The 20,283-nt window shown below is 36.0% G+C and overlaps 1 protein-coding gene and 1 pseudogene across 1 annotated transcript; both read left to right on the forward strand.

Annotated features, from left to right (window-relative positions):
- The first annotated feature begins 1,208 nt into the window (after positions 1–1,208).
- Positions 1,209–2,436, forward strand: LOC149159980 (uncharacterized; annotated as a pseudogene).
- Positions 2,437–13,969: 11,533 nt separating this feature from the next.
- On the forward strand, positions 13,970–16,255 carry LOC149159981 (uncharacterized). The gene is made up of 2 exons (XM_089434485.1): positions 13,970–15,303; positions 15,652–16,255. Exons 1-2 carry the CDS (start codon positions 13,970–13,972, stop codon positions 16,253–16,255), a joined length of 1,938 nt encoding a protein of 645 aa, XP_089290611.1.
- Positions 16,256–20,283: the final 4,028 nt, after the last annotated feature.

Below are 20,283 nucleotides of genomic sequence, written 5' to 3' on the forward strand. Positions count from 1 at the left end.
TCTATTCCTTTTCCAATCGTGGAACACATTCCCTAATCTATTCCTTTTGCGGCTTACCAGCTCATCGTAATCACAAAGAAACAGTACATCGTTTACTCTATATGCTGGAAAAACATATTTCCGTTGAAATTTGGTAAAACAAAAAAGTTTAGAAATGATAGCATAGGGTTTTAAGGTATTTCAAAATGTGAGAAAAATAAAATAAACGAGGAAGCATTGTTTATCCAACGTATGAAATACCAAAACTTTACCCCCAGAAACGCATAAAAACGAATTAATTTTTTATCTAAAACTCCAAAATAAACGTTTTTATCCTACAGTAAAATTCAACAATAATGATTCCACTTTTACCTGTCCCTGAAATCTGAACGGAAAGAATAATCGCAAAGAAACAGTACATCGTTTACTCTATATGCGGGAAAACCTAAAAATTTAGATAGCTTCCTAACTAGGGTTAGAAGATGCGCAGGGATGAGTTTCCTTCGTCTATTCCTTTTCCAATCGTGGAACACATTCCCTAATCTATTCCTTTTGCGGCTTACCAGCTCATCGCAATCGCAAAGAAACAGTACATCGTCTAGTCTATATGCTGGACAACCTAAAAATTTAGATAGCTTCCTAAGTAGGGTTAGAAGATGTGCAGGGATGAGTTTCCTTCGTCTATTCCTTTTCCAATCGTGGAACACATTCCCTAATCTATTCCTTTTGCGGCTTACCAGCTCATCGTAATCACAAAGAAACAGTACATCGTTTACTCTATATGTTGGAAAAACATATTTCCGTTGAAATTTGGTAAAACAAAAACTTTAGAAATGATAGCATAGGGTTTTAAGGTATTTCAAAATGTGAGAAAAATAAAATAAACCAGGAAGAATTGTTTATCCAACGTATAAAATAGCAAAACTTTACCCCCAGAAACGCATAAAAAACGAATTAATTTTTTATCTAATACTCCAAAATAAACGTTTTTATCCTACAGTAAAATTCAACAATAATGATTCCACTTTTACCTGTCCCTCAAATCTGAACGGAAAGAACAGCCTTCCCCTTGCAAGGAATAAATCTGTCTGGAAAAGAGAGTTGAAAATTCTGATTTTTTGTTTCTTAATCGATCCTCACTCCTCTTCATTTATCTGGCTGCAGCGGGGAGAGTTGAGAATGGAAGATTGGTGGAGTTGAAGCTATTCCTGTCAATGGGCATACGAGCCGTGTTCGTCATCTTACTCTCAAGCAGCAGCGTGTCTTCCTCATATTGATACTAATGAAGGCATTCACATGCAAACGCCGACCAATAAATGAATTTTCTGCAACCCGGTACTTGTATTGATGCCGATGCCCCTGCAGTGGTAATACTTGATGCTCTCTCCACGGAAAAGCCGCATGATTCGGCCCTGTTCGAACAGCTTCTTTAGGGCCGCTGGTGCAGCTTGATCAGACTCCCGAGGATGATTCTTCACTGGCGCTCACTCAATATTGGCAAAAATTCGTAGCCAACATGGGCGACCCAACTCAAATTCTAACCTGTATTTCGGCAGCAAATTCTTTGCTGGATTCCAGCAACCCTAGTTTTCCACCAACGCGGAGCCATCCAAGGACGGAAGCAGCGGGAGGAGGAGGAGGTGATGACCATGAGGCCAGCAGGGTACGTGTTGGTAATATTCAGAAACTGGTGGAAAGGCAGAGGTGAAATAAGATGAAAACGCTTTCTTCAAAACTGATATCGCTACTCCCCGAGGAGTACCGCAAGGTTAGGTTTTCTATATCTGTCATATAAATAAAAGTATTTAAAGCAAAAGAAAAGGGGCAGTGGCTTTACTTGTATTTGCCATTTTTTAAGATGAAACATATTGATAAAAGTGTTTACAGCAAAACAAAAGGGGCAATGATTTTATTTGTTATTGTTATGTGTGTAGACAAAATACACATTATCGGACAAACTGCTGGAAGCCATTAAATACTTTTCTCATTTACAAGACAAGGTAATAGAGGTCCGAAAGAAAAGAGATGGGCTAGAGTTCATGGCCACTGTTAAACCATTTTCCACTAGCTCATGTGTTTATAAAAACCTGCAAGCTTCCCAGGCTCGACCCCGCATTGAACCGGACAGGCTTCAGACAATTAGGGTTGGCAAATTTGGTCCAGGCATTCAAGTCACCATAAACACCTTCAAAAATCAGATTGACTTGTCTATTCTGCTAATGGTTTTGGAAGAAGCCGGACTTGGATTTGTTGATGCTACTGTTTCTGCTATAAATGATAGGGTCTTTATAGCGTTCAGTCCAAGGTTCTATTTCTTAGACGCTGCGAAGTTTATCTGAATTTTTTTCTCAGAGTAGTTCCTATTTCTTAACCTTGCAGCACTAAGATTTTCGCCAATTTGATAGCGCTGTCCTCCACGGGAGAATTGATCAATTGATGAATGACATTCTTCCATAAAATTCGATGATAAAGTAATCAATATAGTTTACTATTCTTGTGGCTGCATATTTCTGTTGAAATGGATATTCACTTCTCGAACAAGGCCGTCCGAGATTACTCTAAAGTTAAGACTACTGTAACAGACTTAAAGCAAACTTGTCTAAATAAATATAAGCACTTTTGCCTCTCTGCGGGAGCAGATATTTTTTTTGGTTGGTCTATTGCGTTCTTAGTAATTCTCTTTTCAATTTTCTCCGTTATTGTTCTTATCTTCTATAAATAAATATATCAATCTTTCCACTCTGTAGGAGCAGAAATTATATACTATGCCTCATGAAATGCCTAAGCACGAAGCTTCTGGGTATGTCTTCGTTCCCATTCTTAAATAAATGAGAATAATTATTTTTTTTTAAGAAGTTTTGTATTTTGAATCCTGTTTTGTTACGAAGAGTATCCAAAGTTTCTAAAATAAGTTACGATTTTTTTTTTTTGGGGGTTTGTTTTGAATCCGGTTTGGTTTGGAAGAGTATCAAACGAAACTTTTGTGTTAGTTGGGTTTGTTTTGAATCCGGTTTGGTTTGGAAGAGTATCAAACGAAACTTTTGTGTGAGAACTTTGTTGGCGTACGGATTTATGGAGAATTTTCCATTAAAAAGTTAAAATCATGTAAATTATTAATATGTTTAGATGTTATTTTCACATTTGCTAACAAAATGGTGTGAAGTGTTATCAGGTTTATTTTATTTTATTGTATTTTCTCAAATTTTGAAAAAGTTTACATTGTTTAGTTATTAAAAAATTTCAGTGTAATTGTTTTATGTTTTTGTTTTTTGAGTTGTTAAGAATTTTTTTAACACATTGCTAGAGCATTTCAGCACAGAAATTGTGCTGAGTATATACCTTCAATTTATGGTTCAACAAATATTTAGAGATTTTTAAGCAATATAAACTATTTGTTTTAAAAAAAAAAAAAAAAAAAAAAAGTTTCTTTGTACTTTACATTATGGAAATGAATTCATTTTACTGTAATCTTTTGTGTGAAATAAATATTTTTATTACATATCCAAAATTTTGTTTAGCCAATTATTAGGAAAATCTTACCATATCCAAAAAAAATTAATTGTTTTACTAAATGCAGATAACAAGCTGTCTATAAATTTAAAATGTAAAATATATACACTATAGAACAGAGAAACCAATAATTAATAATCTAAAAACAAAATCAGAATCAATAGACTAAGACGAGGGATTTGATTTTTCTTTGTCTTAGTCATACATATAAAAATATTAAAAAAAGTTGGTAAAACTATTAAAAAAAAGTTGTCAATGACTTTAATTCTATTTTCTGAAACATATTAATAAAAGTGTTTAAAGAAGAAGAAAAGGGTCCATGATTTTAATTGTGATGGTTATTTTTGCACACAAAATACACATTACGACTAACTTCTAGAAGCAACTAATTACATTTCTCATTTACAAGATAAGCTAATAGAGCTCAGAAAGAAAACATATGAAACTAAAGCCACTGCTAAACCATTTTCCAACCACTCATGTGTCTATGCAAACCTACAAGCTTCGCAGGTTCTAACCACTCATGTGTCTATGCAAACCTACAAGCTTCGCAGGTTCTAACCTCCATTGTACGGGAGAAGCATCGGAAAATCAGGGATGGAAAATTTGGTCCGGGCATTAAGTCACAGTAAATTCTTTGAAGATTCTGATTGACTTCTCTAGCCTTCTAATGGTCTTAGAAGAAACCGATTGAATCTTGACTTCTCTAGCATGCTACTGGTCTTATAAGAAACCGATTTGAAGTTGTATGTGCTACGGTTTTGGCTATAAATGATAGGGCCTTTTATAGCATTTAGTCGAAGGTAATGTGTTATTGTATGAACCCCTTGAGGTTAGATGTTTATCTTGATTTGTTCTCAAAGTAGTTTAAGGTTTTTATTTGTTACCAACCTTGTACATTTTAGATTTTCATGATAGAAAATTGAGAGATCAGAGAAATTGTGTACACAACAAATTATATTTGACATTTTTATTGATAACAAAGATTAGATATATAGGACATAGATTATTGACTCAGGACATAGATTACTGACTTTGACACATCTAGATCAAGAGTATGATTCATACATTGGAAACAACACCTTCTAGATTGACTCTTCCTAATGAAAATTACACATGACATGGAATTATTACTCCAAACACCCTCACTCTCCTTTAATTCTTACATGGAAAACATTAAAAACACATATTACAACAATAATCAACACTCACATTCACTCTGAAATCTTGCACGTGAAGGGCTGGCTCCTAATCTTCTAGTTCTTAATTGATCATTTAAAACATAAGTGCTTCACACCATTTTTGAGAATTGATTCTTCATTTAATTTTTCACATTACACTTATTGCAGTAACATACTATAACTTCATCTCATACCACAAACTTACTACATAAAATCAATACTATATCACAAAATCAACATTATATCTATCACCATTAATATTTCTAAATTCAATGGCCTCCCAAGATTTTCATTGCCACTTTTCACCCTGACAAGAGTTATGACAACAAAACCAATCTTAAAAACACTATTATGCTCTTGAACCCAATTTTCACTCTCACTTTTCAACCTGACAAGAGTTATAACAAACAAACCAAAATGAAAAACACTATTGTGCTCTTGAACCCACTTTTCAACCTAACAAGAGTTACGATAACCTAACCAATCTCAAAAACACTATTGTGCTATTGAACCCAATGCATAGTACATTGGAATCAGTGGAGAAAACCTCTAGAAATAGTCAACCCCGAGAAGTATCTCCAGTACAAAAGAAGTGTCATAGATGTTCAAATAGTTATTTTTCCATTTTTCCATTGCTCATTCAAAACTCGGCCCTCAAGATAACATCGGCGGCCAGTTTGTCCTTATATTTGGTGATCTCATTTCACAAGGGCCCAATTCATCTACCAATTCTTTGGTAAATTTACACATGTTCTCAACAGAGGCCTTGAGTTTGTTAAATCTAGCAAGAGCATGCATATGAAAACATAAACATAGCTATTGAACAAAAATAAGAGAATAATGATTCTAATCCATGAGCTAAACTCTCATTGGGATCTCATATCTTCATAGAAACAATGAATACATTATTATATATCCCACATATTTATAATTTCATTATCCATTATCTGACTAATCTAATATCCCTAATAGTTTGTTGAATGATAAATGACTACATCTATAAATTTTTTGTCCTAATTCTAATAACTTAGAACACAAAATTTGTTGGCTAATTTGTCAGCAATTACATAGCTTTATTTTAAACATTATCCTCAACACTCCCCCTTAATTCTTAATGAGGTGATTCCAAGCATATACCTTAGGTATTCGAACTTCCCTTAGGTAGTACTTTGGTAAATATATCTGCAAGTTGTTAATTTGTTGTACAAAAATTTATTTGAATTTCTCCTTTTGCCACACAGTCTCTTATGAAATGATATTTGATATCAATGTGTTTGGTGCAATTATGAAACACTGGATTTTTAGTTATGGCAATGGTAGACAAGTTATCACAGTAAATAGTTGTCGCATATTTTGGTTATTGTTTTAGATCTATCAATACTTTCTTCAACCAAATTCCTTCACATGTTGTTGTTGCTGCTGTAATATACTCTACCTCTATAGAAGACAATGAAATAGTTGGTTGCTTCTTTGAACACCATAATACTGCACTTGATCCAAGGTTAAATACATAACCTAAAGTGATTTTTCTATCATCAAAAGATCCAACCCAGTCACTATCTGTAAAACCAACCAACCCAAAATTATTTGATGAAGTATACCAAATTCCATAATTTCTTGTTCCGCAGACATACCTCAAAATTCTTTTTGCTGCTCCAAAATGAATCTTACTTGGACTTTGCATGAATATGGAAATCAAGCCTTCTACATGCATAATATCAAGCCTAGTGGTAGTAAGATACAAAAGACTTCCTACCATACTCCTATAGGATCGAGAATCTACCTTTTCAGCTCCATCTTCTACATAAAATTTTTCATTTGTATTCATGGGTGTTCTCGTGGGTTTACAATTTCCCATTTTCCATTTTTTAAGAAGATTTGAAACATATTTTTCTTGTGAAATAAAAATTCCATCATTCATCTGTGTCACTTATATGCCAAGGAAATAATGGAGCAAACCAGAATCAGTCATTTCAAATTGAGTCATCATACCCTCCCTGAACTTTTCCACTAACAAATTACTTGAAGATGTGTATATCAAGTCATCTACATATAAGCACACAATTATTATATCATTACCATTTGAGTTGATATATAATGTGTTTTCATTTTCACTTCTATTAAGCCCCTTTTTCAAAAAATAAGTGTCAATTCTGTTGTACCATGCCCTTGGAGCTTGTTTAAGCCCATAAAGAGCCTTTTTCAGTTTGTAGACTTTGTATTCATTTTCTGCTTCTTCATATCCTTGTGGCTAGTGAAAATATACATCTTCTTTCAACTCTCCATTTAGAAAGGCTGATTTAGTGTCAAATTGATGAACTAACCATTTACATTGTGCTTCCAATGCCAAAACAATTCTGATTGTATCAAATCTTGCAACAGGAGCATATGTTTCATTGTAGTCAATACCTAGTTTTTAGTATATCCCTTTGCTACAGACCTTGCTTTGTGCCCTTGTATTGATCCATCAACTGCATACTTGGTTTTATACAACCATTTCACCCCAATGATTTTTTAAATGATCTATCTCTACAAAGGCATCTTTGTTTCCTGTCATGTAATTGTTGCAACCACTATCCATAAGCCACACCTATTTGGAAACATTATTAGTTGAATTATAAGCCAAGAATAAAGTGCCAACCTCTTCTTTTTCTTTAGAAAAATTAGCTTGTTGTGTTTGTTTTTTCCAACAATTTCTTTCATAATGACCAAATCTTTTACAGTAAAAACACTAAACTTGGGGTTTATTAAATCTTTTACCTTCATCACCTTCATCATTACCTCTCCCTTTGTTGTATGCAGAAAAAAATCTTCCTCGACCTCTGCCTCCTGTGTATGTTTGTCCTTTTCCTCTTCCTATTCCAAAATTTTTATGGCTTTCCTCATGAAAGAAACCACCTTTGTCTTTGAAAATATTTCCTCTTGCTTGAAAAGCTTGCTCAATAGATTTTTCAGAAGATATATTGATTCTTTGCTCATGAGATTGAAGAGACCCCATTAGCTCATTCATAGACAACTGAGTTAGATCCTTAGATTCCTCAATAGCAACAAAAACCCCATCAAATTTTGCAGGCAAACTTCTTAAAATCTTCTCAACGATTTTTTGATCTTTTAAATCTTCTCCATAAGACCTAATTTCATTCACTATACCCATAACTCTAGTGAGAAAATCTTGAATAAATTCAGAGTTTTGCATGCACAAGGTTTCAAATTCTCTTCTTAATGACTGCAACTTAACAATTTTTACCTTATCACTTCCTTGATATGCTTGCTACAAAGCATCCCATGCCTCCTTTGATTTTGTTACTCCAACTAGTTTGGGAAAAATAGAATCATGCACTGCTTGCTAGATTAGGAAGAGATCCTTTGAATCATTCTTAGGATTTTCCTTTGGCTAGTTTCTTTGGTCTTGACTTCAGAGGGCAAGTGTGTGAGAATCTGGTTCTGTATATCCATTCTCTATGAAATCCCACAAATCTTGTGAGAGAAACAATGTTTTCATCTTAATGCTCCAAAAACCAAAGTTCTTGCCTTAAAGCATTGGTATTTGTCACTGAGAAATATTCATATTCTTGGCCATTGCTGCTAACTGTTGAGCACTCCCACCAATAACTTGAATCTTCACAGGCTTCACATAATTATGAAAACTCTTGCAAATGGGTTTCACAAACTTTTGAAACCTCCTGCCAACAACAAACACTTTACATATAAATCAATTCTCTTAACTTAGCTTGTTAAATCTAGCAAGAGCATGCATATGAAAACATAAACAAAACTATTGAACAAAAATAAGAGAAGACTGATTCTCAATCCATGAGCTGAACTCTCATTGGAATCTCATATCTTCATAGGAATAATGAATACATTATTATATAGCCCACACATTTATAATTTCATTATCCATTATCTGACTAATTTACTGTCCCTAATAATCTGTTGTATGATAACTGACTACATCTATAAATTTGATGTCCTAATTCTGATAACTCGGAACACAAAATTTGCGGGCTAATTTTTCATCAATTACATAGCTTTATTTTAAGAATTATTCTCAACCGAGCTTCTCCATATTAAAAGCAGCCGCAGCCATTTTGATGCTGGTAAGTCCATCATTAGAAACAAAAGATGCCTTTCCCAAGCACAATTGACAAGAAAATGAAGAAATGAATAGTCGTGTCCAGCAATGATTTTATGACTGAGGGCCATTTATTACTAATAAAATTTCATATTGAGAAAAATGGAGTGCTTGTTCAATGATTTCTACAGAGCGTGGGTAAATCTCGTTGTCCTCGTCATGGTGAGAAGCAAATGATAATCATCACCCTTATTGTGTGGTCTAAAAATCTTCAGTTTTATTTCATTACAGCTGCATCACATCTGCGATATCGAACGCCCTTGTGACCAGAAAATTCAACTTTGCATGGTGCGACAATAGGGAGAAATGGAAAAAAATATGGATATACTTCACAACAATGCTCAGTAGCACCACATTCCACGAGCTCTACAGATCCATGAACAGTATTGTAGCAACACACACAATTTTTCTACCGTTCAGCTCTAAAAAATTGTTGTACATAGAATTACCCACGCTGCAATTTCCACCCACCGTTCAGCTCTAAAAAATTGTTGGATAGAGATTCACCCACACTGCAATTTATAGAATTGTCCTAATGGTAGCTACTATTCCATACAAAAATAAAACAAAATTGATTAACACTAAATTGTTTACACAACACAATCCCTTAACCTAATCTATTGGTAAAGTGATCAAATTAAGGTTCTCTCACATTTTCCTACCCCTCTCTCTTAAAGGAGTCAAGTTATGTTGGCTCTAATACTATGATAGAAAAATTGAGAAAAATCATAGAGATTGTACACAGCAAATTATATTTATAATTTTATTGATTACAAATGTTTTATATATATATATATATATATATATATAGCATAAATAAATTTTGATACATCTAGATCAAAACTATGACTTATACATTGGAAACAACACTTTCTAAATTATTTTTTCAAAACTATGACTCATATATTGGAAACAACACCACCTAAATTAATTCTTTGTAAATCTTAATAACAACTACACATAGAGAGGGGGGGCGACCATGGAGGCGGCTAGGGTTTTGGAGCCAGGAAGCAGCTTGGAACCTCGCAAGGGCCACGGATAGTCTGCTCAGGTCAGAGGTTTACACAACAGTTGCCGGCGTGGGTTTATTGTTGACTGGAAGTTGGAGGTAAAACCTGGTGCCGGACGAGGTCTTTTGTTTTTTTCTCGAGTTACCAGTTTGATCACCCGCTTTTTTTACGTTTCCTCCAACAAGAACCGTGAGGGCCTCCTCCATTGACAAGTGTCTGTTGCTTTGTAACTATGGTTAACCCCACAGAATTAGTCGAATTCGACCCCGCATTAGAGGACATCTTGTCCATGTGGGGGAAAGAGACCAATGCTCAGGCTGTGGAGCATTACTTTGGGGCATTTGACCTGTCGAGGTTGGGAGAGATAAACCCGAACGATACCCCTTTGTTCCCTTTAGTAGACAAGGTTACGGGCAGTGCGGAACACCATTCAGGCACAGCGGCCGTTACTAAGAAGGATGGCATCGATTCTGTTCTTAGAGGAGCAGCAGAGGAAGGGTTACTCTCGGACCCAAAGGGTAAAAAAGCTCTTTCGCGTTTTCAGCCGTCTAAGGGTTTTGAAGATCTTTCAAATATAGGGCTCGCTGCAAGTAATAGCCTGTTAAGGACCCCTGGGGGGCTTCCACCGATTACTAGGGTTTCGCTGCCAAGGGAATCCCTCTCTTTAGAAGGGCCGTTTGTACAGGGTCCCGGAGATCTTCCAGCTGGGGTGTGGGCAGGTTCTGATGGACAGGCGAAGGGTTTGTCACTCTCAGGGAACGTGGAAGCAGATTTGGCGAGCCAAAATCCGTCTCAGCAGGAGATAGCATCTAGTGGGGGCATCCCGCAGGTAAACACAGAAAGGAATGTTGGTCGAAAGGGTTATGGTTCTCAGGTGGAAGATTTAGGATTCAAAGGGGCGAAGAGGAAGTCGCAAAGACCCATTGGATCTCAGGAGATAGAAGGCAATTTGGTCCTTGGAATGGAGGTGTCTATTGAAGAAGCCCTAGCTGTCACAGAATGCACATTGGTCGGCAGAGCACGAGGTAAGAAATACTCCTCTGAATTTCTTGAAGTGTGGGGGGAGTCCTGTTTTGTGACGGATAGACCGCTACAGTTCGAAGCCCAAGTTCTAGGGAAGGGCTGGTTTAAGCTCTGCTTTGTAGATAAAGACTTGGCAGAATGGGTTTCTCAGCGCAATTGGCATATTGGGAACATTCCTATCCTGCTAAAGAAATGGACTCCCATGTTTGATGCATTCAAGGAGAGAACCGACGAGTTTCCGGTGTGGATTCGTGTCCCGGGTTTGCCTTCCTTCTTGTGGATTGAAGAAGTGTTCAAAACCATTGGTAATAGGTTGGGGGTATATCTGGAGGCAGATATGACCTTTTTGAATACAAAGGATCGAACGATGGCGCGTATACTGGCCACCCTTAATCCGAGCAAAGGCTTAGCAAAAACAATTAATCTCCAGTACAAGGATTTCGTTTTTGAGCAGATATTAGATTATGAATATCTGCCTTTCCGATGCCATCTCTGTCATGAGTATGGGCATCTGGCTAAAGATTGCCCACAGATGAGAAGAAGGCGACACTTCCGGCGGGCCTCAGCGAACAGAGGAAATGTCCAAACACCTGAACAGTTTCCCATGGATAATGAAATCCCGGAGATGCAAGGAGTAGCGGATATGGAGGCAGAGGAAATTGATAAGGTTCCAGCGGATGTAAATGTTCTGATCCAAGAGGAATCTCAGGAAATCACAAATTGTTTGATGGTGCATGTGGAGGAACCTGTCAAAGAATCGGCGACCGCGGAGGAGAATGTCAAGATAGTCCCGGAATTACAAGATCATCGTGAAGGTGAAGAAAAGGGTATGTCAAGGATCTTTCCTTCTACTCACTTTTTACCTGAGCATGTTACTGTTCCTCCACATGTTACTTCTCAAAACTGTAATGTACAAGAATATATTGATGCTGAAACTATGGAACATAATTATATATCCCCTTCCATAGACATTATTGTTGATGCCTTACCAGCTCTGGATATTAACCGTGAAGACCACTGGCCCCCCCTCTCTCTTTCAGCTGCCACATCTTCATGCCCCTATAATCTGAGATCTATGGGAGGGAAACTTAGTGATCCATGGACTGTAGGCGGATTGGGACATCCCTCTGATCAAATTTTCCCTAAAAATAAGAGAGGTAGGAAATCGGATATGTTCAAAGCAAAGCTTAAAGCAAAGCTTGATGTTGCATATGGAAAGCAATACTCTATCCCAGGGGTTCTTAGAGCAGCCCATCCCCCTGAGAGTGTTATAAAATGATCTTGACATCCTGGAACTGTGGAGGTTTGGCCAGCAAACCTAAAAAACTGGCTTTAAAAGAGTGGATAAACAATTCAAATCTAGATGTAATATTTCTGCAAGAAACATTGGGGAAGGCATTTGAGATTGAAGCCATACTAAAAGCTCTTCTGCCTGGGTGGTTTTTTTCTGTTGTTGACTCTTCTGGTCATTCCGGGGGCATTGCCATTGGAATCAAAGAAGGATGGGTTAAAATTTTAAACCAGTGGGGAATGAAAAATGTAATGGCCATGGAGGTTATCTCCCCAGATTTATCTTTTCCCATCTCTTTAGTAAATGTCTATGGGCCCTGTCAGGGCAGGGAATCTTTTTGGGAAGATCTGATGATGAAATCGGTGATGAAGACCCCATCTTTGATTTTGGGTGGTGATTTAAATTTCTCCATAGGCAGAGCTGAAGCTTGGGGGCCATCTGCTAGAGAAGACCCTCTTTCAGATTTCTTCCTTAACCTCATCTCAGATAATAACCTCACAGATCCTTCTCCGATCAAGTTAAAGCCTTCTTGGAGAAATCGAAGAATAGGTGAAGATCGAATTGCTAAAAGACTTGACCGCTTCGTGGTAGCTGAGCCTCTGTTAACAAAAATTCCCATGATCAAACAGTGGGTTGAGGAAAGAGGAAACTCGGACCATTTCCCTGTTTTTCTAGACCTTTTTCTCCCTCCTCCCAAGCCACCTGCCCCTTTCAAGTTCAATCCTGCTTGGCTACGAGACCCCTCATTCTGCAACCTGTTTTATAATTCATGGAATCACCCTGAACCAAATTCAGATGAGGATAAGGGTTTTTTGTTCATGGAGAATCTTAAAAATCTGAAGAAAGCCACTGTCTCCTGGGCAAAGGAAAGAAAGCTGAAGCAAAATGAGGAGATGGGAAAAATTAGGGAGGAATTGGAGCAGTTGGAAAGTATGGAGGTAGATGGTTATTCCTCCCAGTCTTCCAAAGACAGAATCCTCCATTTGGAGAAGCAACAAAATAAAATCCTATTGGATAAGGAAGAAGAATGGAGGATAAAAAGTAGGGCAGTCTGGATAAAATCTGGGGATGAGAATACAAAGTTTTTTCATAACTTTGCTAAAGGTAGGAAAGCTGCAAATACTATCTGGCACCTTAAAGACGAAGAAGGGAGGATTGTTAATTCCTTCTCAAAGATCTCTGGGTTAGGTAAAAGACATTTTCAAAATATTTTCTCAGATTCTGGGGAGGCTACTATTGCAGAAGTCCTCCAAATGGCGCAAAGTTTTCCTAGATTCATTGAGGAAGATGAAACAGAAGATCTGTCTTCCCCGGTCTCAAAGGAAGAGGTTGAAGCAGTTATGAAGCTCATGGGCAAGGATAAGAGTCCAGGCCCAGATGGCTGGACAATCGAGTTGTTCCTCCATTTTTTTGATGAAATAGGAACTGAAATAACTGAAGTAGTTGAAGAGTCGAGACAGAAAGGAGCAGTCTATAGACCTTTCAACTCAACTTTTATTGCTCTTATTCCGAAGAAGGATGATCCGGAAAGTTTCGAAGACTTTAGGCCAATATCCTTGTGCAACTGCATCTACAAGATTATAGCAAAGGTTATTGCTCTTAGATTAGATCCAATTCTATCTCAAAACATATCGATGGAACAATTTGGCTTCCTGGATGGAAGAAAAATTCATGAAGCCATTGGTGTAGCCCAGGAGGTTATTCATAGTATCAGAATGAAGAAAGGGAGGGGGCTGTGCTCAAAATTGACTTATCCAAAGCATATGACCGGATCAGTTGGCTCTATCTGAGGATGCTGCTGACACATCTTGGCTTTAACTATTCCTTTGTTAGCTGGAACATGGGGTGCATCACAAATGTCAGCTTTGCAGTTCTAGTTAACGGTGCAGCCTCCTCTTTTTTCAATAGTCAGAGGGGACTAAGGCAAGGTTGCCCTTTATCACCCCTTTTGTTTCTTCTTGTGGCAGAAGGGCTAAGCAGACTAATTCACAAAGCCAGAAGAACGGAGAAGGTAAAGGGTATCGAGGTAGCAATCAATCTCTTCATCACACACCTTCTTTTTGTTGATGATATTTTGATATTCACTAATGGTTCCTCTAATGAACTAAAGGAGTTAAAATTCATCTTTGATCTTTTCCTAAAAGCCACTGGAATGCAGATAAACTCAAGAAAGTCCCAAGCTTGTGTGGCAGACTTTGAAAGAAGGGAAAGGAATAGTCTGGCTAATTTATTCCCATTCCCCATACAGCCCCTGGATATTCCTTTTAAATACTTGGGATTCTGGTTAAAGCCGGTTGGTTACAAAAAAGAGGACTGGAATTGGCTCATAGCCAAGATTGAAGCCAGAATATCACATTGGAGCTTCAGATGGTTATCCAGAGCTGGGAGGCTGACTCTTATTAAATCAGTTCTTCTAGCTATTCCGGTATACTGGGCCGCCCTGACATGGATACCCAAAGGAATGCTGGAGAAAATCAGGAAAATATGCGATAGATTTCTATGGGCTGGCACAAAGGAGTCCTCAGTGTTACCTTGGGTGGCCTGGGACAAAGTGGCCAGACCAAAAGAATGGGGAGGATGGGGCATTAAAAGACTTCTAGACTTCAGCCTCTCTTTAGCTGCGAAATCCAGATGGAGGCTAATAACTCTGGAAAACTTATGGACAAGAGTGGTAAAAAGGAAATACATAGACCCCATCCCTTTGGAAGATTGGATTTGGAGTCAAAACAAGAAGATTAAAAATGTTTCTGCCATATGGAAGGCCACGGTGGATGCTTTCTCTGTAATTGAACAAGGCCTAGCTTGGAAAGTTGGTGATGGTAGACTTGTCAGGATTGGCAGAGATCCTTGGGCAGGCTGCAATGAGGACTTTGCCTTATCACCTGGACTACTCAGACATCTGGACAGTAAAGGTATTACAGCACTAAATCAGGTGGAGAAGGTCGGACAGTCTACTATTTGGGGACAGGCGTGGAAGGATGATGTCGATCTGGGAATAAATTTCAGATGGAAGGCTGAGTGGGAGGGTTTCATTAAAGGTTTACAACGTTCAAATTTCAGGATGAAAGATGAACCTGACTGCTTGATGTGGGCCCAGAGTAAATCAGGGGAATACTCGCCTAAAGATGGTTATCTCTTCTTGATGGGAAAGAAAGGTTGGGGTGTTCCGGATTGGTGTGCCAAAAATCTGTGGAAACTCAAAAGCCCAACAAAGGCCAGGCTTTTTCTCTGGTGTATCTTAAAAAGGAAGGTTCCAACCTGGGAAATTTTACAGGCAAGATTCTTAGTTGGGCCTGGAGGATGTCCCCTATGCAATTCTGAAGATGAATCCATAACTCACCTTTTCATTACTTGTGCTGTCACAAGACAGATTTGGGAGTAGGTCACTGTGCTGCTCAAGATTAAAGCTCAGTGGGGACATGATTCTTTGGAGACAGCTTGGAGAAAATGGAGGCAAGACTTTCGAGAAGGAAACTTGAGGAACTTGCCTCTCATTTTTTGCTGGGGAATATGGCTTGCCAGGAATAAAAGCATTTTCCAAGATAAGGACACTCCTTCTTCCGTCACCGCCATTAACATAGTTGCCATATACACTGCCTTACTGCCCCCTGAGCCTAAAGATCCTAACCCAAAGCAAAATCAAATCAACATTCAGGAAGGCATCCCTTGTGGTTTCTTTGATGGGGCTTCACAAAATAACAGGGCTGGAGCTGGCCTATGCATTCATATCAATCTGGAACACACTTTGAAAGCTTCTGTTGGGTTGGGTTATGGCACTAATAACTATGCGGAATTATCAGCTCTTCGCTACCTTTTATGCTGGCTTCTTCACAGAAACATAAACACGATACAGATTTTTGGGGACTCTCTAAATGTCATAAATTGGGTCAATGGAAAGGCATCTTGTCATAATCAGATTTTGAGGACTCTTGTGGAAGAAATGTCTTTATTAAAGGCATCTTTTAATATTTTTTCTATCTGCCACATTTACAGGGACAAGAATGAAGAAGCAGACCAGCTATCTAAGGCTGATGTACAAGAGAATATGGGCAGCTGGACCATAGAAGAGATCAGACAGGGGCATTCAGTCATATCAAATATGCCTCCCTATGCACAGTCTCTTTGACATCTGACCTTCTTCATCTTTTTTGACAGCAGTTTTGTAGCGGCTCTATATAGCTTCTGTTTATTTTTGTTTTTTCGAGCTTCGTATAAATTAGTTTTTGTTATCAGTTTCAGTACTTTTAGACACAACATACAGACTCTGTTTTTCTTCTTTCCGTTTGATACTTACACCGGGATTCAAAACTTTTCTATTTTTTGATGATTGGGTTTGTTTTCCTTCTGCTAAAGGAGACCCCAGGTTATGGCTTCGCATATAGTTTTCATGCTTTTCCATGGTGCCTCCTTTGGAAGGTTGCTTGTACAGGTTCCGTCTCCAAAAGAACAGCAGAACATCTCCTTAAATGTTGAGCAGAACAGCAGTTTGCTGAGCCAGATGCGATGGCATGTGTCACAATTGCTTGTAAAACTTTTTATATCTTAATAAAAAGTTTTGATTTTTCCCTCGGAAAAAAAAAATAACAACTACACATGACATAAAAACATTACTTTCAACATTTAACTACTTTGATAAAGTTTACATATATATATAACCTAAATTATTTTTGATACATTTAGATAAGACTATGACTCATACATTGGAAACAACATTTTCTAATTTAATTTTTTGTAACTCCTAATAATAACTATATATGACATAAAAACATTACTTTCAACATTTACCTATTTTGGCAATGCTGTTTTATAAAGTAAAATTTAACCCTCGATGAACAGCAATCTTTAAAATTTATCCATGGATGAACGCCTATATTCCATAAAATTCGATGATGAAGTAATACATAGTTTACTTTTCTTCTGGCTGCATATTTCTGTTGAAATGGATATTCACTTCTCGAAGAAGGCTGTCTGAGGCTAGTGTAGTGTAACAGAGTTAAAATGATTAAACTTAAAAAATACTTGTATAAATAAATAGAAGCACATTTTCCTCTCCGAGGGTAGCAGAATTCATTTGTGTATCTTCGTTCTTTGTAATTCTCTTTACCATTTTCTCCGCTATTGTTGTTTTGTAAATAAAATTAAACACTCTTTCCTCTCGGCAGGAGCAATCTTTTTTTGTGTCTCTTGAGCTCTGTCGTTGTAATTTTCGTTTTATTTCAATATTATCCGCTCATTAAATGCCTAAACATGAAATTTCGACATTGTTCCCATGCTACAGTCCGTGAAAGTTAGGCATTTTTAGTATGTCTTTGTTCTCATGCTAAAGTCAGTGAGAGTAAGGGAATTTACATTTTCAATTTTTTTGGTTATGAAGTGTTTTGTTTTGCCAACCAGTCGAAAGCTTTGTTAAGTTTTTTCATGGGAAAATTGTTATAAAAGATATATAGGAAATTTTTGCATGAGAACTTTTTTCGCCACCCATTCATGGGGAACTGTTTTTTTCTTTTTCTTTTATTTTTTCTCTTAATTTTATTTGTATTTATTTAAACAATTTCTCGTTTTTCTAAAATATATTTTTCTATATAAATTCAAATTTTAAAAAACTATTTAGACAACCAAATTACCCTGAGTATATAGATTTTTCCCCCAAAAATAAAACAATTCAGTTTACTTTATGTTTTGGAAAATGATTTATATTGTTGTATTGTTGTTCAATGAATATTTATTTTGTTAAATGTATAAAATTATGCATCCATTAAATGTACTCACTTACTTTAAAGTGAAGATTTATTTTATTTTTTAAAATAATTTAAAAAAATTTTATTTTGAAGAAGGTAAAATCAGGTTTTTAAATATACATGAAGTTCATGTTTGAATATAAAGTGCATATTTAAAAAAATAAATTCAAAAAAATTAAATATATATAGAGTAAATTTCAATTTTGTCTGAAAAAAGTGAAGATTTATTTTATTTTTTAAAATAATTTAAAAATTGTTTACCATGAAGAAGGTAAAATCAGGTTTTTAAATATATATGAAGTTCATGATGGAATAGAAAGTGCATATTTAAAAAACATAAATTCCAAAAAATTGAATGTACATAAAGTAAATTTCTATTTTGTATGAAAATTAAATAAATATAAATTGTAATTTTAAAAGCTTATTTTCTAAATCAATAATAAATCTATTAAAGATTGATTTGTTTTGTTTTTTATATTTTCAAATATAACATAACAACATTTTTAAATTTAGCAATATATAAATATTATTTTTTTTGTTTTTATATTTTCAAATATAACATAACAACAATTTTAAATTTAGCAATATATAAATATTATTTAAATTTTAGAAATGGTATATAGATTATATAAAATTATATTACAAATTTAAATATATAATGATGATAGAAATTAATTTATATTTATTAATAATTTATTTTTACGATTGAAAAGAAGAACATATGTGAGTAAGAGTGGAGAATATAAGAGAAAGTGTTTTTTTATCTTCAATTTTCTAGTTATCACAAAGGTGATAGACTCTTTCATCCCAAGGTGTTTTGGGAACTTACCAATGTCTAATTTCACTTTGAAGCTTATGGGAATAATTTCTTATCTTGGAAATATTCATTTTCCTCTTAGCATCAACAAGTCATAAAGATAATTATACTTATTAAGATTGTGGTTGATTACCTCCTTATATAATATATTAGATTCCTTTTTAGTTTTAATATTTATCCTTAAATTTAAAAGTAATAGTACTTTTAATATTATCTTTATTCTCCAAGATGATATCCTCCTTTACCCTCAATGGTCTAGTCAATATTTGGCATCCTAGTTAGAGGTGGGGTTTTGGCTAGAATTAGAAGCAATTTTGGGGGAACCTCTTGGCTTCCATGTTGTATAGATTCTTCTTATACATGATATACCTAATCATAACCATGATTTCAATGGGGTAAAGTCTTGCTACAATCAAGAGGATAAGGTAGGGAGTATTTCCTTAAATCTTGAGCTTGTAGGATATAAATTGGTTTTGGATCAAATCAATCTTTCTCCACGATTCTACAGAAAAATTACAATCCCAAACCTCACATCCAAATAAAATAATAGGGGTAACGAGAGTCTCAAAGAGGAACTTTGTTTTACTCTGTAACCAAAGGTCTATTGACTTAAAATTATTTTTGAACCCATAATAAGCTTTCTAGCCCCCGTTAAATATTTTCTCAATGTTATTTCCAATTGAGCTAATGATAAATGTCGATTCCTAGATACTTGTATGAAAAAACTTTCACCAACTAGTTATTTTCAAACATGAAATTATCGTAGTTGATATTATTGGATTTAATTGTCATGACCTTAGTCATGTTGGTATTAACAAGCATACCCATTATGGAGCAGTAAGCTTGGAGGATTTTAAGCTGCTTGTCAAGATCATCATGGCTCCTGGCTAGAAGAGTATATCATCATCATAAAATGGAAGAGTAATGACAATACCTATGATCCTGGGGCCATCACATCCTATAGTTTCCAAACATTCTTCTAGCTTACCAGTGTAAATTCCAAAAGGGGTAGGGTATAGGGGACACCCTTGCTTAACTTTGATATTTCCATTAATTTCTTCTTACCAACCCTCAATGTTCCTAAGCTTGGAAATAATATTCTCATATAGTCTAGTTATAACAACCCTCATCTCGAGAGGAACCATTATCTCTTCTAGCTTTTCCAATAGCTTATCCCAAGGAATTGTGTTGAAAGCTTCTCTAAAGTTGACAAAAAAATAAAAGAGATTGGTTTTATTATTTCCACATTCCTCCGCAATAATCCTAAGAGTAATAAGATGGTGATGTATCCTAAATCCAACTTTCCCTTTAGCTCTTTTTCCATGGCATTCAAGCCAAAGGCTAATCTTCTTTTCCAAAATGAGTCCATACAGATTGGATAAAATGTGTCTAATCATAATGGTCCTATAATTAGAGAGAATGTTTTTATCCCCACTTTTAAAGATAGGAACAATAAAAATTTATGTCCAAGACTTAGGGAAGCCTTGTTTTACTACCAAATTAAGGAGTTTATGTATACTAGCGATTAGGATAGACCTTCCCATTTTGAAAATTTCATCTTGGTAGCCTTGAACATCTGTAATTTTCCCATTAGAAAGT

The sequence above is a fragment of the Pinus tabuliformis genome, chromosome 5_2 (assembly GCF_031772625.1).
Source record: "Pinus tabuliformis cultivar Carrire ecotype Pingquan chromosome 5_2, CPIR1, whole genome shotgun sequence".
In the NCBI taxonomy this organism is placed as follows: Eukaryota; Viridiplantae; Streptophyta; class Pinopsida; order Pinales; family Pinaceae; genus Pinus; species Pinus tabuliformis.

What these genes read in the sequence shown, in the direction of transcription:
- LOC149159981 (XM_089434485.1), top strand. Translation starts at nt 13,970, where the DNA reads ATGGGGTGCATCACAAATGTCAGCTTTGCAGTTCTAGTTAACGGTGCA. An exon ending in GGTTGGGGTGTTCCGGATTG is followed by an intron (nt 15,304 to 15,651) that starts GTGTGCCAAAAA and finishes ATGGCTTGCCAG; the next exon opens with GAATAAAAGCATTTTCCAAG.